Source organism: Orbicella franksi, chromosome 4, assembly GCF_964199315.1.
Source record: "Orbicella franksi chromosome 4, jaOrbFran1.1, whole genome shotgun sequence".
NCBI lineage: Eukaryota > Metazoa > Cnidaria > Anthozoa > Scleractinia > Merulinidae > Orbicella > Orbicella franksi.
In genome coordinates, this window is record NC_138148.1 from 12223479 (window position 1) to 12250027 (window position 26549).

The 26549-nt window shown below is 38.5% G+C and overlaps 1 protein-coding gene across 1 annotated transcript in view; it reads right to left on the reverse strand.

Moving 5' to 3' along the window:
* Positions 1 to 925: 925 nt before the first annotated feature.
* Positions 926 to 26549, reverse strand: part of LOC145485516 (uncharacterized) — a 38028-nt gene continuing 12404 nt past the window's right edge. The window contains exons 11-15 of the mRNA XM_081464179.1: positions 14010 to 14081; positions 7975 to 8165; positions 6292 to 6417; positions 4109 to 5659; positions 926 to 3106 (exon numbers count right to left, since the gene is read on the reverse strand). Coding sequence (XP_081320305.1) covers positions 2673 to 3106; positions 4109 to 5659; positions 6292 to 6417; positions 7975 to 8165; positions 14010 to 14081 — 2374 coding nt within the window. The 3' untranslated portion in view covers positions 926 to 2672. The remainder of the gene's footprint in view (positions 3107 to 4108; positions 5660 to 6291; positions 6418 to 7974; positions 8166 to 14009; positions 14082 to 26549) is intronic.

A 26549-nucleotide genomic window follows, 5' to 3' on the forward strand; every position in this document is an offset into this window, starting at 1 on the left:
ATTTATGTCAGGCAGGACACTTGCTCATTGGCATGCAGCATGATGTTGCCATGAAAGTAAATTGCGAGGAGTCTTTCTTTCGCAAAACCTATGCGGGTGAGCACTATAGATATTCGCGCGCCTCAAGAGCGTCGTGAGTGGACGCTTTATGTAGTTCGCCGCTCGAATACTTGGTGTTTTTTGGCTCAGTTTTTGCCTTCTTTTCCTCGCGGAGTTTAGAGCGAATAGAAGATCTCACGGCAGTCTAGGATGATAGAGGCAGACATCGTGAGTTTAAGACCTGCTAAAGGATAATCAGTCTGTGAGGGAGCATTTTTTTTAAAGACTAGATTCGAAGGTCTCTTAAGGTGTCTCGAAAACTCAGACCCGAATAACTCTTGTGAATTTAGCAGAATTAATCGCAGAATAAGGAAACCGCCACGCAACGCACCTCGCGCCAACTAAACTTGGAACTCGAATGGCTTCTAAGCAGAAAATAAATTTGATAAATTTGATTTATTTGGTCCTTTATGCAAATCACTTCATCAAAAGCGTGGAAATAGCTACATGTGGATCTGCCGTGTTCACAATGAAGGCATGAACATTACTTTGGGAAGAGATCTTGATTTTCGACCTGAAAAGTCATCGGAACCATTGTCGACGTTCTTCGCTTGCAAGAAATGTAGCAAGAGGAAAGCGCCTTGCTTTTAAACCTGGTCTTGCATTTTGCAAAAAGGGTCACTTTTACTACTTATCAGAGGCCGCTCATAGATGACTTAATACTGGTTTTGAAGGCAAATAAATTCTTGCATGGTGAAAGAGTTCCAAAGGTGGAAGTCATCCACCTCCATTTGCAAGGAAGATGCATTTTCCCGAAACCGAACCGATTTTCGATTCTTGCTACCAAGGTTTGTGCTCTCTGATTTGTCAGCTGTTAAGGTAAGTTCGAAAATTCGATGGTGTACAACGATTAATTAAAAACGCGTCTTTTCTTTCCGTTGTCGTACGGCTCTCCTGTTGTTCTGTTTCTTGATCGTAGGCATCCATACTTCTGTAGTTTTTATTCCATTATCTCTGTTGATGTTGTTAGGGTTAAATCTGATGTTATTCGCCTCTTTGACCCTGCGTTTGTTCCAATGACGATCACGATAAATGAACATGACTTCGTTCCAAAGCAGGTGGCTCATCGAATCGACTTAACGTTTTCCAACGCTACTAATAATCTTTCCTCTATTTCGAAGCTATATGAAAATTTACAGGATGAGGCCGAACCGAGATATCTGCAAGACTAATTTCTGCCTCGCACCGTCCTGAAATAGTTGAGTTTGAGGCCCACAGGTTAGCTAGCTGTTCCATTTCAGTTACCTCCACTGCGTCCATTTCGAGTGTCACTAAAAAGGCCCCTGGTGAGTTTCGTTTGATACATTACTTGTCCTTTCCGCGGGGCTCCTCGGTTGAAGCTGGTATTTATTCTGAGCATACCAGGGCTCACTATGGAACTTTTGATGATGCCATTAACTATAGTATAAGATGGCGGGCCAGGGCTGCTCCACCCCTTACGAGATCCAGCCTGCAATCATCTTCCCTTTCCACCTACAAACGGATTTTCAAGCTTAGAGTATCAAATGTGTCAATTTCAAGCAATGCGCTTGTTTGCCTTTTATGCTTTTCTTAGAGTGGATGAGATCACTTCGACAAATGGTCTCGGTCCTCAAGCTTTAAAAATGCGCCAAGTAGTGTAGCTGGTGATTGACTATTGCTCATTCAGAGGTAATTGGGTCGTCAACTGTGTGGAAAATAGGTGCACTTGAACGCTATAATTATGTCACGTACATTTTCTAATTATAACTGGTAACGTTAGAAGCCTATATAATCTTGTTCTGTCAAAGTTAGTCACAGATTTATCGAATTTCAATAAACCACGGGCTCGGGATGAATTGCTCCCATACAGGTCACCCTTTGCCCCCATAGACTCACTTTTTTCTTTTATTCAGGGGTACAGAGCCCCAGTGCAGCTTTATAACATTCTTACCATAGCAACTAGCTGAGTCTTTTAGGATAAGGAAATCTTTCATTAGGATCTTGACACCTTGGAGAGGATTGGGGGAGTGTAATCCCCACTGGCCGAAGAGGATTGTGACCTATCTTTCAGCTCCCTAACTCGGATAGGATAAGCACTTCTCTAGCGGGAATTACCACCACGGAGAGGGTTGGGGATTATGCCCCTCTTCGCACAGAGGATTGTGACCTTTTTGTGCCATTTAGTGTTAGTTCGTAGTCTTGAGCTGTGCGAGCATTTTTTTCTGGAGCACTTTATCCTCAACTCCCGTTATCCTACAAACTTGCTTTAGTCCGTTTCTTGCTGTTCTTGGGTTGGGAGCATCAAATGAAGAGTAAAATTATTTTCACTTCGACAACGTACTTGAAGTAGCTTAAGTTTTCGTATTATTTTTCGTATGATTATTTCTTGTCAGAATAATCAATCAATCAATTAATCAATCAACCTTTATTTTAAAACGATATGTAGTTTTCAAAGCTACAAAGCTTGTGGGGTCGTTTAACAAAGGATCTAATGTGGACACGGAGCATCTAATAAAATCGCGTGCAAGTAATCCCTTAGACTAGAAGAGTAATCGATAATACCGAGTGAGCCAGGTCCTGCGCAGTTGTTTTAGTTGTAGTGCTGATTCTTCTCACTGAGTGTTCTTCAATACATACGGCTTCTCATTAAACCCTGCCACTGATTCACGTTCCATGAAAGCAGCGACTGGAAGCGTAAATGTCTCTGTCTGTGTCTCTTGATGGATTTTTTCTTTGACGCTTTCCTTTGCTTTCCAGTCTCTTTCGTGTAACCCGATCGTGTTCTCATCTGGATCCCTGTGTTTACCTTCCCCAGGTATCAGAGTGATACTCATAGCCCCGCTATCTTTCGCGGAAGAGGCAATGGAAGGTTTATCCACTGTGCCTGTTTGTAGCTGGGTTTTCAAGACATTTTTACCAACCATGCCCCGAATTTCTCCTTGCAAGTCATTGAGAGGGAGAAGCAACGCTAAACAGCAAGAGAAAGACCAATGTGGATTTTTTCTCCATTCAGTGAAGTACTGATACAAGTGAACCAAGTACTGAACTGAAAGGTAAAAGACGAAAGCTATTTTCTACATTGATAGTAATTTTTTTAAATTGTATTTCCTGGCTGCCCTCATATCAGAACAAAATGCTCCTTAAAATATAGTAGTACTATCTAAATTTAAGGAAGGTAATCAATACGGATACCAGAAATTTCACCGCCTGAATTTTCCTAGCCATGGTAAAAAGACGTCGTACAACGTCATTTCCGAGCTTCCTGAAAATGACATTTGAGTAACTAGCGAAGAAATACAATGACTTGACTGTGGAACAGAAACAGGAAAAAATAAAACAGGAATAGCTAAAACAAAGAAATTAAGTCATGCTATATGGACGCTTAATTGTCATTGTTGCCTCGACTCAAGCGCAGATTGGACTGAGTGCCAAGTAACAGGCACTGAAGAAAAGGAAATGGCCCAGTGACAAACTCAACAAAGCCTGACAGACCCGGCTTGGTTAATATAAGGTAAGTGCCTTGCTGGTGGGCAAGTTGACTCAGGTTCCTTTTACCTGGACACTGTTGTGTCTGGGTTCATAGTGTGATAATATAAGAATACGCTGCAAAAATTAAATTCCAAATTAATTTATCTTTGTAGAGTATTTTAAAGAAAATGAGTGCTCATTGGCATTAAAGCCAATTTCAAAAATGGCATAAACTGAGGTCGTGTTAGTATCGTTGAGAATTAAATCTATCTTTGTTAATTGTTTGAAGCCGCCTGTCGCTTCAGAACTCAGTAATAGAATACAGAAGATACAGTTTTATAGTTATAGTCAAAGTTTTATAGTTGTAGTCAAATAATGAAATCATACAAGTATACTTATAAAATTGCTTTCACTAACACATGTTACTATGTACGTGACATTTTCAAAACCACAGCTGCACAGCTTTAAAAAAGGAATAAAAACAATATCATTTCCCTGTAAAGCGTAAAGCTCGATGGAACTAAAGTGTGAAACATATACAGATTACTGGTAATTTATGTTGCTTAACGTTCAATCTTACCAACGAGTAGGCCAATCACCAGAGAATTTGCTCCAAGTATTAATATCTTCATCGCCGCTGCGTCTGTGTGTAGGTCCATTGAGCCTGGTATATTCTCGGCAGGAATTCGACTCACAGCTCCAACACCCAAGTTGACAACAGTAACGGCAAGGGAGGTCGACATCAATCTGTTTTCGAACGCATCTTGCATGGGTTTGACCCAGCAGAAAAGCATTCCATACATTCCAGCGACGACCCAAGCCAAGCCAATGTAGGATCTGCTCTCTTGTCCCACGAGAATTAGACCAGATGTCAGGATTACTTTACGAGACATTTCAACTAGTTCCCAATACCATGAACGAGTTTGGTAGTTTTCAAAAAGAAAGTGCAATCCTGTGATCATTTCAGTACCAACGCGTGAATCACTGTCCGTTGCGGTTAGGATTGTTCTGCGTTTTCTCCAGAGGGCGATGAATGAGGCGGTAGGAAGAGCAAAGATGTATGCAGCAGAAATGTATGCCACGGTAAGTAAGTGGTTGTACTTTGCTCCTTGACACTTGACGCTATAATCCACTTTGAGGTACGCGTCGCAGATCTCTTCATTTTCGTCCCTGCAGAGTTGCCGGCAAGCGAACGGCAGGACACTGGCTGTCTTGGAACACGTGCTCAAATAAGTTACATATAGGAAAAAGAACAAATTTCTGTACAAAACTTCTTTCGTCTGTGAAATTTCAGTTGACTTTTCCTTGTCCTCTAGGCCTTGTCGTTTTAAGATGATCCTCTTACGGATGCAGTAAACGATGCCAAAAGCGCCAATGACAATGATATTCATTGCCATAATCAGACATAAGTCTCCAAGGGCATCAACGCGTAATCCCGGGAAAAGGCAATGGATTGGTGCAATTTGAAGTAAATTCATCTGGAGTATACCTGAATACTTGGAGATAACTTCCATGGAGCCTGGCCATTTTATATAGGAGAATACTTCCAGTAAACCATGGGTAACCTGATAAAAGCCGATTACAATCTTAAGTTTTGAGAAAAAACCGTCTATTAGATTGCGTCGTCGGTCCTTTTCTTTTCTTCTTTTGCTCTTCCAGATAAGAAGAGCAACAATTATCGATAAAATGGCTGCAATGATTACCAACTGTCCCACAGTCCACTGCCCTGACGGACATTGCTTGCATGTTTGCAACTGTTTGTAATATCCTGGACTGCAAACTCCGCAGATTGGTCCATCGTACCCTTTCTCACACGGTGAATCTAAGCCGCCCTTGCATGACTCTTCCAACGGGCATTTATAAGGCGTTGGAATCGGATAAGGATATTGTATGGAGAATCTATCTAACGCTGGTGAAGATGCCAAAAGGTTTTGAATAAAGTCTCTGTAACGCTGTTTGTATGTCTCGTTACGCCACTGCCACCAGAAACCAGGTTTTAAAGAAGCATATTCTCCTTTACATAACAGTCCACCTTGCCCACATTTGTGACACTCGGCGAATAGATTGGTTCGATAAAATCCTTCCAGGCATGGACAAGCACGGTATCCAGCGAAAAAGTCAGTTTCTGTTCCTAGTGACCGGTAAAAAATAAAAGTCTTGTTAAGGTTTCTCAATGGAAACATTTAAAATGTTTTCAAACTGAAATTAAGTAATATTAGAGTAAAACCCATTTAAATCCGCGATTTTTTTCTTTTGCACTGTTTATCATGTTTTAAACATTCAATATCGACCCGGAATAGTAGGGGTAAAACAAGGGACGTAGACACCGGGCGTAGACACAAGCGTTTTCGCCGTCATCTGTTCTGTTATGTGTCACAATAACTTTCATGTCCTTACAGAAATGCCACAATTTAAGAGTTGAGTCATTGTCAACAAATACCAAACTTCAAAAATACGGTTAACTACAATCGTACTGGACCGTACGAATACAGTCCAATCTCCAGCCTTCGCTGTTGTCATGCAACACGCACAAAACAGTCTGCGATCGCGGGTTACTCGTTTGGCCGGAAGCACATTGGAGTGAGAGTGATGTCAAGCTTTAGAGTAATCAGTTGGCAAGTTTTCAAGATTCAAAGAGCTCCAATCTAGTCTTCTTACTTCTACAAATCCACCCATAGCTATCATTCAATCGGAACAGGTGACAAATTCCCTGATAGCGCTGAGCAGACATGCGCACAATAATTGAGCGTGTTGGTTATTTACCTTCGGGACAAGCTTTACAATCAAGGACAGATTTTCCTGGAGCTTTGTCATATGAGATATAAGAACCATTTGGACATTTCTTACAGTCATGGGCCACGTATCCGAGAGTGTCAGAGTAAAATCCGCCTAAGGAGAGAAAAAGATGTTAGATTGATAAGGAAACTTATTTGATGGAATACTGTTTTTTGTAATCTGTTTTTATTTATTTATTTATTTTTCATTTTAAAGATTCGCCATGAGGAAGGTAGGCACACAAATACAAATCTGCAATTATAAGGATCTTTGCCAGAGAATAATCGCATTAGGAGCAGTATTAGCAGCGTTATGTATCAATTAATTAGGGAATGTCAAATGTCCATCAAGACCGAGCTAAATCGAAAATGACTGTGTGTTACATGATGAAATCCAAATTCTTTATATCTGTACTCATAATATATTTACTGTAAATTTTGTATTTATTTGCTTTTCACATTACATATTTTTCCAAATGAAATGACTCTTGGCCGCTCCACAATTAAGGGGTTTCTAGGACACGAACAATTGTTTTTAGCGGAGCTCCGGCGGCCTAAAGGGCCGCCAAGCGGAGCCCCATACTCATAGAAACCCCTGAACCCCCTGTTTCGGTTTTTTTCTGACTTTACTTGTCTGACGATTGGGCAAGCCGCATCAGGGGTGACGTGGTTTCTTGCCCCCCTACTCCGGCTGCGGTTTTGCTTTATCCAGCAAACAAATAAAGTCAATGTATTGGTATACGCTTGTCGTTGTTGTATGCCTTCGAGGAAGGTCACACAGGATTATGTACAGTATTGGATTTCAACCAATAGCAGTATATTACGTTGTTAATCATTTCCGGGGCCGATCGCGTGTTTGCGTGAGGTCGCCAGCTTTGTATCATATCATTGCTCGTACTTAGCTTAGCAGCATCAATTTTCAATACCGTCCCTCCCTACCCGCGAGCCCCATCAGGGGTGCAGTGCTCATGCGCACCCCTACGGTGTGGTCATGGCCGCATCAGGGGTGCGGTGGTTTGCATTAAGTGCATTTTATGATAATTCCTTAATCATTATTTGCTGATTTTTCGAACATAAATGTTCGAGCTTCAGCTTAGTATCTTGCGGTAAGTTGGGCAAGTCGTTCAAAAATAAGAATAAATCCAAAAGACATTCATTGAAAATTAAGGATACAGGAAATATAACGAATTAGGAATTTTAAAAACAAAATATAAAATCCAAACTAAGACAAAAATTTGATCCCAAGGTGAAATAAAATAGGTAAGATAACCCTTCAAAAACACTGTTGCCAAAGAGACTTCAAGTCACGTAACTAAATCGATACACCAAAATGTGCCCTGAAAATTTTTAGGAAAAGCTACAAACTTTGACAACTACAGGTACAGGCTGAATGAAGTGTGTGAGCACTTGGAGCCCCTTATCCCTTCTCCATTACCTATGGCTGAATTGGGTTAATTCGTAGCTAACTACTTCTTAGTGTTATGATAAAAACGTCACAAAAGACCTGTAAAGGAAATGAAACGTGCTTTGTTGGCCCAGAAGTACTCTTAAATTCTTTCAAAGTAACAAAACTACAAAACATGGTAAAAAGGCTGCTTCGTTGCGATTTACTCGCTTTATTATGTTAAAGGAAAATTTTGAAAACTAACTGTATGAAGTGTCTAAGATATACCTGGCAGGCATTTTATGCATGGTTGGTTTGCTGTTGATGAAGGCTTCAGAAAGGTCCCCAGAGGACAAGGTAAAAATACATAGCTATTGCTCTCATTATCAGGGACTTGCCTAAACCCTGAAACCAACAGAGCAGTTTTTTCTTGGAATGAAGAGGTTTTGATACCTCTTGTACGTGAATTAAGAGGATACCTAGGAGATGAAATTGACAATATAAGTTGGGTTTGGAGGATGCAATTTAAACAATGTCGAGCATGGTTGTTGAATATAGCTGACAAACATTGCAAAGAAGAGATATTCGTTGCGATTTTCGACCTTGCTTTGTCAGGGGCGTTTCAGGAGAGGTGCAAGGCAGGTTTCTATTTCGCAGCAGAATTTACAGCGCATGTCAGACGATAACGTCATAAACGATAACGTCACATCATGCTCTTAATTTTAAACTCGTAAATTCCAACATTTTTCACTGTTTTCGAAAGATAGAAACAAGAGTAGTTGAGAACTGAAAACAAATTGTTGGTATCTTAAATATTAAAGGAGATATGACCATTTGAGTTTTAAAGAACGTTCAGAACAAAAACAGTGCCACCCCCCCCCCCCCTAATAAAAATCTTGAAATTTTTACTTCTGTTTTCGAATTAGCTACTTCACTTATGTTGCAGATTGACTGCCTTGGATGAGCATAACAGGAATAGTTAAAAATTCTGAATCAAAGCTATTCACACCTTTGTAAGCAAGAAAAAACATTTTATGACGTCACAAAATATTTACGTAATCGATTATTCAAGACATCAAATTATCGTTTTAAAAGCGAAAAAAACAAATACAAAACGATACGATTGTGAGGGACACTAAGTTATTTATTTTACCAAATTTGTAGCATTTTTCAATGTAAACTAGAGAAAATAAAGCAATAGGGTTGATCTTAATCGGTGGGTCACTGATCTTTAAACTGTTATAAATAAAAAAATATTATATTTGTCATATCGAGAAACGGTCTTCAGTCCATTATTCCACTAATCATACCCGTTCGAATGATGCATTTCGTGGTATGAAATTATAAACTTCATAGACCATGTGTACGTGGGGTCATCAAATATGATGTCATAATTTGACATTTTGTCGCATTTTTAGACTGAAATGATTATGACAGGAATTCAAGGGTACGAGAAAAGTTTGGCGACAAACGAAGCAAAGTTAGTGTACTTAGACGTTCTTAGCATCTTAAATCCCAAGTGTGGAAAGCACTCCTCGTCTCGCTCGTAAGACTGAGAGAGGATGACGGCACAATAAAATAAATGCGATTTATTAATTTTTTTGAGAAAATATTATTTGAATTAATTTTAATTGCAACTACATTATCATCGAGGAAATTAGGATTGACTGTAATCGCCTCAACAGAAAGAGAGGATGACAAGAATCTTGACATAGCCATTAAAACGTGTGAGAAACAGGTTTTCTAGCTAAATATACTTCTACGCTGAATTTTATCCACATGAGCAACACACAAAGGACAGTTTTATGTATAAGGACCACTGACAGATATATTTTGCAGTTCTGGTCAGCAGAGTAATATTCCAGAGTTCGTACTCTTCTACTCGGCATTACCCTGCAACAAGGGCATAGCAAAAAACATGGAAGTCATTGAATTGTAGCTGTGCCAGTGACGACAAGATCCAGAATTGAAATCAGGATTTATAATTTAAACACGGGACACGAAAAAAATTTAAAAAGAAATTAAAAAGAAAAATTAAAAAGAAAATCCATGTTCATATATTAAATTATTGTACCCTTGAATCAAGGGGGCATTCTCACTAATAGCAGCCGCAAAAAAAGACTGTCACTACTCCCCCAACGTGTTATCAACCCTTTTGATTTATCAAGCATTTAAAAATGTCACGAGAATGAGACTAAAAATGCCTTTTTATAGGTATAACCTTGTCTCACAACGACTAGGGACTACTAAATTCAAGAATATGATTGGCTAAGATCGATATTGACCGCGGACTAGATTTTCTCATATAGACTGGCATCTGGATCTCTCTACCTTTTACTTTCACCGTGAGAAAGTTGCAAGCAGAAAAAACAAAATGATTTGGCTTGTTTCTGCTAAAATTACTAAATAGAACGGAAGCCCCAAAGAGACCAAGAGAAAAAAGGTAAATTAAACGAGCAATTTCTGGTCAATGTTAGTTCAACTTAGGCAATCGCAACACCCGTCGAATACGAAATTGTGACGTTTTTGCAAGTTCAGAAGTAAAAAGTACTCAATACAAGAATTAGATCGACTTAAACGTATAACGTCTCTAAGAAATTGTTTTAGTCAATAAAAGAAGCTAAAGAAAGTGAAAACATACCTGTCAATGAGTTCGACCTTCTTCTGACTAGGTTAATTTGCCATGCTACTTTGCAAGCAAAATAGCGGCGACCACGAGCCGCCTACATTAAGTGACTTTTAAAGAATTGAAAAAATTGCAGTTTTCTTGCTTGGTCATAGTATAAACATATTATAAAATGTTAGGTCTGTGCTGAAGAGTTCAGTCAAAATTCTCCCACACAGACGTTCCGCTCTGTTGACAATAACTAAATATAAACAGGATACGTCACAGTTGAAAATCTTGAACTCGGATGCCAATGAAGGAGTCTAGTGCCAATGCTTTCAGCTTCGTCCTCAGCAAGAATCTGCATAAGATTTGAGTTGCAGGTTGTGCTAGCACCACGCGCCACAACCACGTGAAATGGGTAGCGGTGTTAGCACTACTTCATGGTGAAGACATGAAGAATCTTACGGCTATGTTTTCGCTTAATGAGATAGGACCAGAGCATGCATTACATTGAAATTAAAACAAAATGGAATAATACGAATAAAATAGCATTGCATTACTAATTGCAAATAAGCATTTGTCTTCACAGAAAATATGCAACTGTACGGACTAATAAAAATATGCAATGGTAGCTGCCAAAGAATTACTACACCAAGCCTTAAGGTTGTTAATAAACTTTTTCAAATCTAAAAATCAAATCTAAAAATCAAATCTAAAAATCAAATCTAAAAATCAAATCTAAAAATCAAATTTAAAAATCAAATTTAAAAATCAATTTAAAAATCAAATTTAAAAAGCAAATTTAAGAATCAAATTTAAAAATCAAATTTAAAATTATGGATGGTGAACATAAAGGATATCACAGTGAGTGAAATGTTTTTCGACACGAGAAGAGAAATTTCGTATTTCCAAGCGACCATGCAATTTTCTTTGTATTACACAAAATTTCCACAATACATAAGCACACTAACGTTTTTGATGATTTTCCGAAGATTTCCTAAGATTCTCCAAAAGATGTCCTAAGGCCACAGGAATGTTTCCGAACATTTTCTGAAATTTTTAGATTACCGAAGGTAGCCGAAGATTACCGAAGACTTCAAAGGAAGATTCGTAGATGTTTCAATCATACACCAACGGGTTTAATTACAGCGAAAGGGTCAAAAATGACATCAAAAATGATTTTACACGTGTGGATAAAAATGACATCTTCACATCCATGTGGGATATTGTTTCAATCGATTTGCTACCACTCCGTAGACCACGAAATTTTATATAATAAAATGTTTCTAGTTGTTTCTTTTTTTAATTATTCTCTAATGTTATAGACTTTTTTTGATTTTTGAAACAAATACGAAACTTTGCAAAACAGTCTAGCCAGTGACATTTGTTAGATAAATGCATGGTAACAGAAAATATTCATCAGTAGATCTTTTGGTATAACTTACATTGTTAGGCTACGCTCACCAATTTTAAATGCCTCAGGTTCGATTGTTTTTATAGGGTTATCTGAAAGCAAGCTGCAAATAAAAAAGATCAAAACAGAAGATCAATCATCACCAGATCGAACTGAGTTAAAATACTTATTTTACTCTTTGCTTTCTGTATAAGTAAGTGTAGGTTACCTGGGTTTATTAAATCTCCCTTGCTTTTTCGATGTACTTCGATTACAGAGCCATCCTCGGGCCATATATAACAAGAGCTATCGGCGGTTGAAGGATTAATCTCCAGAGAACAGCTGATCCTACTATCAGCAGCCAACGTATACACAGGGGAAACTTGTCTGATGGTTAAATGCTCGGAGATATTAGCTGCATAAGCTACTCTGAAATCCGAGGGTAAATAAAGTGATGTATGTATGTATGTATGTATGTATGTATGTATGTATGTATGTATGTATGTATGTATGTATGTATGTATGTATGTATGTATGTATGTATGTATGTATGTATGTATGTATGTATGTATGTATGTCAAGGTAGAACACAGCCCTGGGACATGTTTCTCGAAAGTCCCGAAAAGTTTTCGCACCCGGAAAACAATAGCAAAATCCCGAACCTCATGATGACAGAGCTGTTTTACTCACGTATTCTTAATATGAACAGAGGTTCTCTTCATACAAGAAGTTTCAGGCATATAAACTTCTCCGTTGTTAGATACAGATGAACTAAAAACGGCTTTACGGGCCCGAAAAGTTTCCGGGGCTTTCGAGAAACGGGCCCCAGGACACTCAGGCAAGACCATGACCAGGACGAGGCAGTTATTGGTAGAAAAATACTGGTTTCCATCCCATCGAGGAATAGATGAATAGATAAAGAGTGACAACTAGCTACAGAGGAGAATATAGAGGAGCCCATCATGGTAACAAAAATCCGAAGTCGACTGTGGGATGCAGTATCCGTGGACCATAGTGGACCATACCCAAATGATCACTACAACCTCGTTCTGGTCGACAAGAGGACCACATAACCCGTAGTAGAGCCAGTAGCATCAAACAGCTTTCAAACCCACAAAGAAGGACTAAAACACATGTTCTCCTTTGATGGAATACAAAGAGAAACAGAGAGCGGCAGCAGGCAACCATTCAGCTCTTAGAAACTCAGTGAATTTGCAATCCAATAGAGATTCCCATTAACAATGCGCCGTAAAGTTACACCCCTTCGCCCACTAGCGAATGGTGAGGCAGAGAGGTTCATTCCAAAAACACTCAGTCACCCATGGGGAGACTGTATACAGCCCCATATATGGACACCCTTGGGACCTTGTCTAAAGATTTTCAACCAATACAGGGTGTCTACTTATGGAAAGTATAAAGTTCAGATTGTTTTGTATAATTTCAGGCCATTTTGTAACTTATGGGTAACAAAATTTTGAATTGCCAAGCTAAGGTGTTAGGGTGTTAGGGAGTAGCCAGCTAGGGTGTAGCCATATTTATATGTAATTCTTTCAATTGCAGAGTAAACCCGGATAATCTCGTAAACACGAATAAACGTTTATTATCCAGTTGTTGGTCGACAGTAAAGAAAAAAATAATTCAATAAAGAAAATTTCTTGACCAAAACTTGGCTGTGATTTACAACGTCTCGGCATGAGCAACTAGGAGGGTGCACATAAAGGTAGGAAGCAGTGAAAATGTTACAAAGAAGCTAATACTTTTTACCTAATCAACGATGTCACTCATCAACAGTAAGACTGAGTTTTTTTAATTGCAGAAAAGTTTTAAACACATTGTGTTAAAACCTTTACAGTGAAAATAATTTCAACACAACAAACAAATTTTGACGCGGGGAGACAGCCTTGTATACTGAATACAACACCAACCTACTATCAATAGCGCCGTTTTTTCCCCAAAGGTGATTCACATTGTGCTAGCATGCTACATATCACCTTCAGCTGAATAGTGATTCCACAAATGTGATACCAAATATCTAGTTTCAAGCCACTTTACCTCGGCCACAGTCTAACAGAACTGATCGGCAGGTGTGTCCCTATTTATTGCGATTCATTGTATACACTTCCTGCTCTTGTCTTCTATTGCTAATGGCGGAAGAAATTATGTTGTCTTGAGAGCGTTTATTTTCGAAATATTTTAAACGTAGGAATATCTTAAGACATAATAAGTTACACTGCAGCCAAAGAAAACTGTGTGTGTGGGTATGTGTGGGTGTGTGTGGGTATTTACTCTACGTGCATAACCGATGTTTAGGTAAATACTTACATTATCTTAAGATAAACCAGACTTGAAAATGCTTGATATGGGATATTCTCCACAAGGTTGTTATTGAGACATCTGAACGTAAAGAAAAATATAATACATAGATTTAAGCCAGCCTAAAAGCGTAGCTCCTGGGCCGGGTTGTTCAGATCCCGATTAAGCTAACCCAGGAAAAGGTAGAATTTGATTTCATGTAACTTTGCGGTGGGGTTTTCTGTATATTGTTTGGCCTTCTGTTTTGAGTTTTAATAATCACCATATACATAAAACAAAGAAGCAAAAAACTGTCATTTGTATAGAAGAAGTTATAATCCGGTTAACTGTTAATCCAGGGTTAGCGTTTTCAACAAGTTAACCTGATATGAGCCAGCGATCCAATCGAAAACCAGCACTTGTCAGCGGTCCACTTCAAAAAAAACACGTGACCTGTAAACTTGAGCTCGCAATATAGTCACGTGATACTGGTCAGCGGATACCTTGATTTGTCAGGTGTCAATTGATCATAACATGGAAGTCCAATATCAAAGAAGTACACGGTAAACCAAGGCTGCATGTCTCAGTCAACCTATTATTTGGAGTATGGCCGCCATGTTGCGCGACTCCGTCGTCGTCGTCGTCGCCGTCGTGCGTACGCGCCCACGAGCAATACCGCTAGCCATGATAACCGTGAGAAAATCAACCCATGCCGGTTTCCTTTTCTTTCCTATATGAGTATGGGGCTCCGCTAGAAATAATTATTAGTCTTGTACGGAATGAGCTGTGACATGTAATTCGACAGTTCTTGTTTTGGAGAAATTTCAAGCGCTTTTTATTAGAAGCAAATTAAATAGAAAACATTCTGTTAGAGAGAATGCGCTATTAAAAATAAACATAAAATCAAAAGCCATGGACACTTCTCTTTAACAATAACATTATTTGCTTTCGTTGGTTTGTTTGCTCCGCTGTACACATTGTTTAAAAGTGCCTGTTTAGATATAGCACCCTGTGTTCGCGGGCTTCCTTTCTTCCTGAAGGCCCCTTTCATATTCATAACGCCTCAATTGTGTCAATAATGGATGTAGTTTCACTAGTTGCACGACAAGCACGACTTATACGAGTTGAGTAAGTCCTCTGCTTGTATTTAACCAGCTGATCGTAAAATAACACTGTTATTTTACGTTATCTTGCCCTTCACCACGGGTTCTCAAGTCCCGCTCTGAATACAGGTTGGTGTCCATTTCAGCTCCTCGGTACCCTTGTAAATAGCCAACTGATCTGATTCCTGCCAGTTGGGTTTTTAACCATGATATGTTCGTTTACATTATTTTTTAACGGTTTGTTTCTATTGGCCCTGAAAAGCCCCATTGGGGAAGTGATCAATTAAGATGTTTAGAAGCTCTATTGTAAATTTATTTGCTTTAATCGTTTTCCTTTTTCTGTAACAAGTGCAAATTGTAAGCACTGAAACTTATTTTATTAGTGAAAATAAAAAAAAAGGATATATAATTAGAAACTGCTACTTGCGTTTTTATTTAACAATTTTGTTTTGAGCTAGGGATTTCTATGGGATGCTAGTTCATAAGGCCGATGGTCGAATGAACCATCACTTTATCCATTCTCGTCCCCAAAGGCCGCGCCTCTCTTGGTAAGCACCAACAATCGCGACCTCTGGCCGGACCCGATTTTCTCATCGTGCGCAAAGGATTCGTTTCGTATTCAGCCAATCAGCTTTGTCAGATTTGACGGGAAGTCCGTGAATCGCGACACTTCCGGTGCTGGACCAGCCCGGAGATCGCGATTCTTGGTGCTGAACAAAAGGAGCGCGGCCTCTGGGGACGAGAATGCACTTTAACGGAATCGAGAACTCATACTAAAAAATATTTAGCGAAGCTTAAAAGCTTAGCTCCTCTCCTGATTAAAATAAGTTAACCTGGCTTGAGCCTGGATCCAATTAAAAACCAGTACCTGGGTAGCGGTCAACTTCCAAAACACAGGAATGGAGACTCGTCCAATATGCAGAAGACCTCACTGCCTTTTTGTCCGATTTAACATCCGCACAAAATCTCTTTAAATTACTTGATTGCTTTGGAAAACTATCAGGTTTAAAGGTTAATTATATTAACACAGAGGTAATGTGGATTGGTTCGTGTCATGACAGCCCCGAGCGACCCTTATCTTTAAAATGGTGCAACAGCGTAAAAGCTCTTGGGGTACACTACAGTTATAACAAAGAAGTGTCTTTTCAGAAAAATTTTTACGACAAGATTACCGAAATTAAAAAACAAATACATCATTGGAGCTGAAGAGGTCTCTCTTTATTTGGTAAAGTATCAATCATTAAAAGCCTTCTTCTCCCTTAATTGGTATATATATTTTCTATCCTCTCACCTCCCTCGGAATTTATATCACTGATTCAAACGATAATATATAGATTCTTGTGGAAAGGGCCTGATAAAATAACCAGAAGAGCTACAATTAATTGTTCTGACTATGGTGGGTTAAATCTCACTGATCTAGAGACTTCAATTAAGTCTCTTAGATTAGCATGGATCTCGAAAATTTTTAATCCCGAACCGTCTCCGTGGAAAAGCTATCTTAGACATTTGCTCAAACCTTATGGAGGCTTTTTGTTTTTTCACTGCAACTATATTATTAATGACTATCATATTAATTCGATTTTTTATTTAGAAATGCTGCAGTGGTGGTCTGAATTTCGCTCAAATTTTTCAACGGATTCTAAAGCTTTTGACTCTATAATTTGGAATAACTGTAATATAAAGATAGACGGCAAACCGATCTGTTATCATAACTATGTGAATGTTGGGGTAATTTTTATCAGCGACTTAATGTATTCTCGGAACAATGTTGAATCCTTTAACATAGCAAAGGACAAGGGACTAATAGGCTCAAATTACTTGACGTGGTCTGCTGTTCGTTGCTCTGTGCCAAAGCATTTAAGGAATCTCGTCGTCGATAGAAACGTTTTAAATACACTTGAATTAAAATGTGGTAACAAAGATTTTGATCCTCTCTCGAGCAAGAGTAGAAACTTTTATGCTTTTCTCATTCAAGAAAGAGCCAAACATTCAAGAGGGTTCTCTAACCTAATGTCAGATTTTAACCTAAGTGAAGAAGAGACTCGAAAAGCGTTTGTACTGGCAAAATCAGTTGCTCTTGAAACATTTGTACAATGTTTTCAGCTCAAAATTTTAAACGACATTTTGTTTTTGAATACCCGATTAACAAAAATCGGAAGGATTCAAAGTGATCTTTGTACGTTTTGTCAAACCTCTCGAGAAACATTAGAACATTTCTTTTATCGATGCTCCTTCTCAACAGAATTTTGGACTAAATTTGAAAACTTTAGGTTGACAGTAACCAGGGAGCAAATAAAACTGGAATATATTAACATTATATTAGGAACATTAGATCAGAGATCTAACCTGCTCAACTACTTTATCATTTTAGGTAAAATTTATTTATGGAATTGTCGCAAAAATAAACAAATCCCTCTCTTTTTGCCTTTCGAAGATGTGGTCAAGAGAAAATATGAAATTGAAAAGCTTATAGCCTCTCAAAGCATCTTAAGCTTAAAACATTTTCAGGCAAAATGGAACCTAGTTTTGAATAACAATCCAATTTTTTTGTGAAGGAGTAAGTGCTGCTTGTAAATTATGTAAATTTATGTACATTCATGATCGATAATTCAAATACCTGTATTGTAATTTTATATAAAGTATCTTGTTAACAGAAAAAGTATATTGTGTAATTCGAGTACAATGTAGAGCAAGATTTGTATTATCAGTTGCGTAGGCAGAGCATCTGTAATAGTTGTTGTGTGTAATCGTAGTGTTAGTAGTAATCGTAGTGTAAGTAACGGTGGTATTGTAAGCAATGTCAGTAGTGGCGTAAGTGATATTAGTATTGTAAGTAATGTAAGTATTGTAGGTAATGTTAGTATTGTAAGAAGTCTTCGTAGTGTAAGTAATGTTAGTATTGTATGCAATAGTAAAAAAAAAAAAAAAACTTCCAAAACACCTCTAAACTTGAGCCCGCGATATGGTTTAGATTAATTCTACTATAAATCGATAGAAACGCGGAAGAATGTTTCTAGTACAAATGCTCAATCTCGTTAATCGGTACGATTCAGTTTTCTTAACTTGGAAACGCCATTCTAGGAGGTTAATGTTCATCGTAATTTCATAATTAAATGAATATATGTAAAACTAACGATTACAAAACAGAAGTAAAACACATACAGAAATATCATCTTCGTGGTCTTAAAGGCATCCCTTGACAAAGTTTTTATCTTGTTATTGTGCAGCAATCTGACAACAAATGAACCATAAGGGTGTTATTTAACGGCTAGACAGAGAGACAGAAAGGCAGACAGATAGACAGACAGACAGACAGACAGAAAGACAGACAGACAGACGGTTGGATAGACAAACTTCAGTTGTCGTATTAGCATCGTAATTGTGTAATACGTACAAATAGTTTTGGCGCGTGTTTGTAGCAAAAATGTCACTTGGAAGAGAGGTTATCTCGTTATTTTGCAGTTCCCTAACAATCCAAGAATTAGAACAGCGTTTTATTAAATGCATGTATAACCAGTACAACTAATATACAGAGCCATAAAAACGTTTTACTACTGCGTTTGGCAACCTTTACCCGCTGAGAGTGAAACCATCGCGCTGCGATACGTAAAGTTTAGACAAATTTTATTTCAGTAGCAAAATAAAGTTTTGTTTTCTGGATAAAAGAATAACGCGTTGAGCTAAGCATAACTCAAAACTTAGCTAAAATTGGCGTTTAACTGAGCAGTAGCTCTTTTCATTAATGTTAATGATGATAACTGTGCAAGAGATAAGACTAAGACATTGGATAAAAGTAGAACGAGAGGTAGAATTTCTATTCTCGTGACAGAACTTAACAGTAACCGCGCGGAATGATGAGTTTTTCCTCTATTTTTTCAGTGTCTATATCGCTTGCAGGCTATTTACGGTTTTGGTCTCTATAAAATGCAGATAATGATCTCACAAACAGTTTTACGAATCTCACTATCTTTTTTTCCCCTGAAATCGAACTTTATAAGTCTCTGATTGAGCCACGCCCATCCAAGTTGACCGAACACTTGGAGAACGTGGTTTAACCTCTCCAAAATTCTTTGAAACTGGTCATCTTACGTTGTTTTCAATTTTCAAGTTTTGTGAAAGTATGTCACTCTTAGGTTGCACCACACAGCATTCTTTCATACAATCTTCCTTTCACTTACACATTTTCCAGTTGACTACCGGCGTCCAAAAACAACCTCTCAGGTAGGAATTTTATAGCATTTGAAGAGAGGTGCCTGTGAATAGTATCACCTAATATAAAAATAATCAACAAGACTTCCCTTGCTAATAATATAATCTCCATCCTCCATGAACGTGGCCTTCGATATAACAGAAGTGTTCTTCGAATGTATTTATAGAATAAGAGACATCCTGAGTCCCTGCTGGAATTGACTTTTTTAACGAATGTTTTCATTGAATTTACTCCTGGTGTAAGACGCAGAAATTATACATTTTTATGCATTTGATCTCTACTAGTACGTTGAATTAAAAGAAAAATACAATAGCTAGAGAGAAAGCTACATCAGCTTTAGCGGGCTTTCATGCGGGTCTTCTATCCTCGACGAAGTGGAATTTGGAGATGTTGGTTTTTTTTTAAGGGTGGAAAACCAGAGAACCCGGGGAAAAACCCTCGCATCTTGTCGAGAAGCAACAACAAACTCAACCCACATATGGCACCGGGCAGGAATCGAACCCGGGCCAAAATGGTGGGAGGCGAGCGTTCTCACCACCGCTCTCACCACTGCGCCATCCCTGCTTGCACTTGTACTTATGGTTGTGCTCTCGGACCCTGCGGTAGATAAAGTGTGCTATTCACTTTACCCCGGTTAGATTTGTTGAACCCATTAGTCCAAAGAGGATTATGGGTTTTCCTGCAAGCTACATATACTTATCGAGAATCTGAGAGATATATATACCGTACCAAAATTTCGGAAAATTTGTTCACGAGCCTGCTACCACCTAAAAAAGCGGTGGTAGTGGATAAATGCAAAAAATGCAATGAGAAAAAAGACGTCCCCTGGGAGAGCAAAGCGGTTGGGACAGGTGCGTAAGAATCACATACATTAAAAAGATCGAATATGAAAAATTTGATGGTAGTGGCACTAGAGCTTTCTTGTTCCTTAAGAAACTTACACAGTTTCTAGTCCTGTCAGGCCAGCAAAAACCAGGTCAGGTAGAAATGTGATATCGTTTGAAGACAAATCCCTGCGACAAGTTTTACTGTAAGTCTCAACTAGGACTATGACAATGACATAACACCTTAGTAGGTTAAATTGTAAGAATGGCGTAAATGATTTTTACAGCTTACATAATATTATAATGTTACGGCCTTATGCACCTACTGCCACAAAGAGCAGTGATGGTAATGATGATGATGATGAAGATGATGAGGATAATGAAGATGATGGTGATGATGATGATGATGATGATGACGATGATATTGATGATGATGACTTGCACCCACTTGTCACTTCATACGTATATTATTGCAAACCGAATTAGGAAGGGACAAATTCCGATCTTCCTGCTTGTGGGAAAATCCTGCTTGGATTTGAAAAATAGCTAAAGTTTTAAACCCGACATTTTGGTATCAATTTAGGCACTTTTTTTACTTAGAAAAACTCTTTGCCTCTGCAAGCTCATTGCTTTCTGGAGAATCAAAATCGAGTTTTCATCATTAGCAGCGAAACCCAGATTTTCCTGTTTCTTTTTTTAATTTGCTGTTGTTTTTCTGACCGTGGTTCTTGAAGCTTCTGTTTACTTACAAGTATCTCAGTTTTCTCATGTGGGAAAATACTCCATCAGGTAACGTTTTGACAGCGTTAAAAGACAAAATCCTGTGGAGAGATTTCAACTAATTTGTGAAGCGTAACAAAGTAGTGAAATGGCATCGCTAAGTATCCCAAGTAGTCTAACACCTGAAAATCACTCCATCTGGAAATGGCAGAGTTTGTGTAACTTAACAACGGCTTAAAGGATATCATTTATGATGTTCTAGAAAATGATCTCAAAATGAACGCCGAGAACATTAGATTCAACGCTGTTCACCGCTTTGGCAAACCACGGCAAAACAATGGCGCTATTCTCACCCTTGCTCGATCATCGCAAGATTTGTTGTGAGACAAGACAGGGATGCTGTATTTAATGTCAAAAACCGGCTCAAGTCCTCAGCCAGATACGGTTAAGCCTATATCACCCAAGACTTTGCTGGAGGAATTCAGAAGGAAAGGAAAACCCTTATACAATCCATGTTCGCTGCTAAACAAGCTGGTCGCGACGCGAAGGTAGTCAACAGATCTCTCTTTATTGATAACAATGTCTTTAACATCTCGAATATTTCAGTTGAGTATCAAGTAGTTCCAACGTAGTTTGCTGACTTATTTACGACTTTCAAAGACGACAAAAATTGAGCAAAACCAAGCCGGGTCAATGGCTGTATCTCATCAAGCTAAGTATCCAAATTTCCTTTTTGTTGATGTTTTTATATAAGCACAATGCAGTTGTAGTCTTTAAGTTTATTATGCTACACTTCCTTTACTGTACATGTTACACCAACCCGCTTCGTTTGAAACAACCGTCTTCTTTTTTCTTTCGTTCACATTCTCGCAGCAGCCAATCAGCGAAAAAGTTAAATTATTTTTTATCCCAATTTGTCGTGAGTCAACAAAATTCCGTGGGAAGAAATCCGTGTTTGTTTGTCACTCCGCTGGCTTGTGTTCCTTTAAACCGCCGTCAAAATGAACGCCGTCAATACTACAAGTGCTTTCGAGCTAAAATGCCTGTCACTAACTGTTAGAGGTCTTAATAAATCGATCAAACGTCGAACTGTTTTTCGATGGCTACACACACAAAAAAAAATCATCATGTCATATTTTTGCAGGAATCATACTACTCCAAAGATCTTGAACCTACCTGGGAAAACGAATGGGGTGGCAAAGCTTTCTTTAGCCACGGCACAAACCATAGTAAAGGTGCCATAACACTAATTAATCTCTCTGTGAATTTCAAAATTGAAAAAGTCATTCCAGACAAACAAGGAAGGTTCATTATTTTAAAATTGTCACTGGAAGAGAAAGTTATTGTCTCGTCAACATTTACGCACCTAACAAGGTCGCCCAACAAGTTGCTTTTTTCAGAAGACTAAACCAACAACTCGAGGAACTCAGTCGCGCAAGATACAGTTGTAATTGGAGGAGACTTCAATTGCGCACTCCCTCAAATGACAAAAGAGGCGGAAAACCTGTATCTAAAAACTCAGCTGTCATTCAGGAAATCAATACGCTTTGTGATTTGTATAACCTAAGTGATATATGGCGAAGCCTGAACAAAGGCAAACAGTGTTTCACATTGAGAACTAAATCGTCTAAAATTCAATGTCGCTTAGATTTTTTCTCAGATGAAGAAAAATTACTACATAAAAATGTAAATGACCTTCAAGCCAGAGCGGTAAATAACCCGTACAACAGAAAGATCATACTCGAACTTGAACTTGCTAGATCACGTCTCAAGAAAATCATGTTGACGAAAACTAAAGGCGCAATTCTAAGAAGCAAAGTGAGATGGCATGAAGAAGGAGAACGCAACACAATTTATTTCTACAGCCTAGAAAAACGCCATCATGATATTAAAACAGTCTCAAAACTCAAAGTTAGGGAAATTGTTACATAGAAGAGCAATTCGAAATCTTAGAAGAAGGAAAAAAGTTTTATGAGTCGTTATACCGCTCCAACAATATCAATCCCAAACTTTTCAAAAACTCGCCAGTTTTTAATCCAGAAAACGCACTAAGCGAAGAAGAGAGGAAATCTTGTGGAGGATTAGTAAACGAAGAAGAATGCACAAATGCGCTCAAGGACTTCGATAATAACAAAACCCCGAGCACGGATGGTCTGCCAGCTGAATTCTACCGATTTTTTTGGCCTGACATCCGCCATGATCTGCTAGCCAGCTACAGCTTTGCTTTTCAGCATGGTATGCTTTTTATAAGACAAAGACAAGGAATAATCTCGCTTATCCTAAAAAAATCCAAGGATAAAACTATTCTGGAAAATCTAAGGCCCATCTCACTTCTGAACGTCGACTACAAGATTCTCACTAAAGTTATAGCCAAGAGAATTGAAAAAGTCTTGCCAACGTTAATAAACCCGATCAAACTGGTTATGTTAAAGGCCGCTACATTGGGGAAAATGTAAGGCTAATCTACGACTTAATATATTACGCAGATAAGCTAAATCAAAAAAGTATTGCCATTTTCTTGGACTTCAAAAAGGCGTTCGATTCCATTGAATGGAACTATCTCTTAGAAACACTTCAGCTCTTCAACTTCGGCCATGACATTCAAAATTGGATGAAAATTTTCAATAATAATGCTACTAACTGTGTTCTGAATAACGGTCATGCTTCAACATTCAAAAAATTGGAAAGCTTATCTTAAAAACCCTATTCCGAACGTCACACACGATACCACTGTCAACACCCTAAGAACCAGTTCTATTTACTCCTCTCTTTTAAACACCCTCTTCGTTCCTCCCACTGCCGAAACCAAAATTCTACGCCACGGATTTGCAGAAAAATACCATCTGGAAGGATTGTCTTATGCCATTTGCAGTCACAAATGAAGTAAAAATAATAATGTTTCAGTATAAAGTGATTCATAGCGTGCTTCCAACCCGTGCTACACTTTATCGAGACGGCATTTCAGAAAACCCCATATGCAACTTATGCAACGCAGGAGAACAAACGTTGCATCACCTGCTAATAAACTGCACACTAACAGTCGATTTCTGGATTTTGTTTCAAGACTGGTGGTACCAAAAAAACAATGAAACAATAATGTTGTCCATAAGCCATATACTCTACGGCTGTCATGATAGGACAAAGCATTGGCGAGTCCTAAATTATTCTCCACTGATAGCCAAACATTGCATTTTCTGCACAAGCCTTCGCGGAGATGTTTTAGATTTTCAAAACGTTCTATCGTTCATTCCCGGAAAACTTGAAATTCTTTAAGAGATCGCGACTGCAAAAAAAAAGCACTTCCAAAATTTTAATGCACGTGGGCTTTTTTACTTTAATTTTATATGCTGCTGATGTTTATGGTTAATTAATATTTAATTTCTTATTTATTATTTAACTGTAGGCTTGTACATATAGGGGAAAAAAAACTACATGTATATATCATGTGGCATTGTAAAATAATAACAATTAAAAGAAAAAAAAGGATACGAATAGTGTAAGAATAGTATTGTAATTGACAGTGTGCAAGGTGTAAGTAAGCAGTATTGTAAATACCGTAAGTAAGTTATCATGTAATTAGCTGTAAGTGATACAGTGTATTGTAATTAGTGTAAGTATGTAGTATTGTAAGGAATGTATTTTACTGTACTGTTAAAAAAAATAAAATGTCTATTTAAAGAAAATAATCATTAGCAGCGAAACCCAAATTTCCCTATTTCTTTTTTTGTTGTTGTTTTTCTGACCGTGGTTCTTGAAGCTTCTGTTTACTTACAAGTATCTCAGTTGTCTCATATGGGAAAATACTCCATCAGGTAACGTTTTGATAGCGTTAAGAGACAAATTCCTGTGGAGAGATTTCAACTAATCTGTGAAGCGTAACAAAGTAGTCAAACAGCATCGCTTAGTATCCCAGGTATGTCTCTTTTAACATACCTGCTTCTCAGTAGTCTAACACCTGAAAAACACTCCATCGAGAAAAAATAAATGGGGTTGAAAGACAATACCGGAAAAAAGAAATGGCAAAGTTTGCGTAACTTGACAGGGGCTTAAAGTATCTTTATCAACCTCAGCCTTTGGCTACCTTGCGCTTTTTGCGCTAAACTATTCTAAATATCACAAAACCATCATGCAGTTAATCATCATTTTCTTAAAGCTAAGTAATATATTGTCAGAATAGCTTTCTTTTTTTCTGATAAAACGTTCGTGCTGTACATGAGTAAAGCCCAGTTCTATTCACTTACAGTTCTCTCAAAATCTTCAGCTCCGAAAAGATGGCAGCGGGCAGATACGTGATAGCGTTTGATGACAAAGCCCTGTGAAATAGTGCGATCCGACAGTGAGACAGGAAACTGACAATTTTCTACATTAAACTAGTGACGCCTTTAATGATAAGGCATACGATGGTTTGCCATTCATTTTTAAATTCCTTCTAAGTAATAAAATGCATGTATTTAAGTCACCTGAATGCTCATACAATGTTGTACTTATCCCCTTTTTATTCGGGCTTCCGTAGGAGAGCCCGAGTCATAAAATGTAAGCCCTTCTTGGTCGCCAAACGGGGATCATGGTCTCAGGCGTTAGAGTAGACCGTGGAAACTAGGGACGAGAACGCGACATCTTTTTTGTATCGTGTTCTTGCTCTTCGTGAACGTCGTATTATACATAATGCGGTATTTTTTGAAGAAAGTTTTGGCAAGAATCACACCTTATACGTTCATCCCACATACAAAGATGTCGATCGTTTTCCGAACGGGTAGGTCCACGAATTATATTTCTTGAAAGCCTGCCAAGTAGGCAAAGTTCATGCTCGACTCGTTCTCACGAGATAGCAAATATGCCATGTTCGAGTTCGAAATTCAAAAAAACTGACAAAAATCTATGACAACTGACAAACTATGATGCTGAGACGTGTACCTAAGATGATGACAAAACCAAGAATCGCCTGAGAACAGAACTTCGAAGATGAGGCAAACAACAAGCAATTGGATAAAGATCTAAGCGTATCTCTTGTGGTCAAACATCCTGCTTCTTTTATTTGTTCAATAAGCCTAATCGTAGAACGAAGCCGGAGTAAACGCTCTTACAGCGTCTAGTTTACCTGTAAGATCATATACCACAGTGTTATGTAGATTTAGCCAAGCCTAGAAGCGGAGCTCCTGATTATAAAGGGAAAAAAATTGTTTTTTTCTTTGGCCAGAAAATCACGCTCGACTATTTTTTAGAGCATGTAATTGTTAGGCGTGTGGTTCCTTTATTTTTTTCAGTTGCTTTTTTACGTACCCCTCCTCCTAAAACCTGGCTTGAGCCTGCGATCCAATCGAAAACGAGTACCTGAACTCTAAACCCGAGCCTGCAAAATGGTCACGTGCTACTTTTCAGCGGTTACCTTGTTTTGACAGATGTCAATTGACCATAACATGGATATCTAATATCAAAGATGTGCGCTGTAAATCAAGGCTGCATGCCTCCGTCGACCCATTAGCTTGAGTATGCTCTTAGGGAACGAAGGGACGTGCGCCAAGCACTAAGAGTTTCTGCGTTAGAGGCTACCATGTTGTGCGATGTCCTTGTCGTCGCCGCCTCACAGGGCGCACGCACCCGTGATCCATACTACTACATCTACTACCCATGGTGACCACGAAAAAAGACATGCATGACTTTCTATTTTTATAGCGGAGCTCGGGCGGCCCTTAGGGTCGCCAAGAGGAGCCTC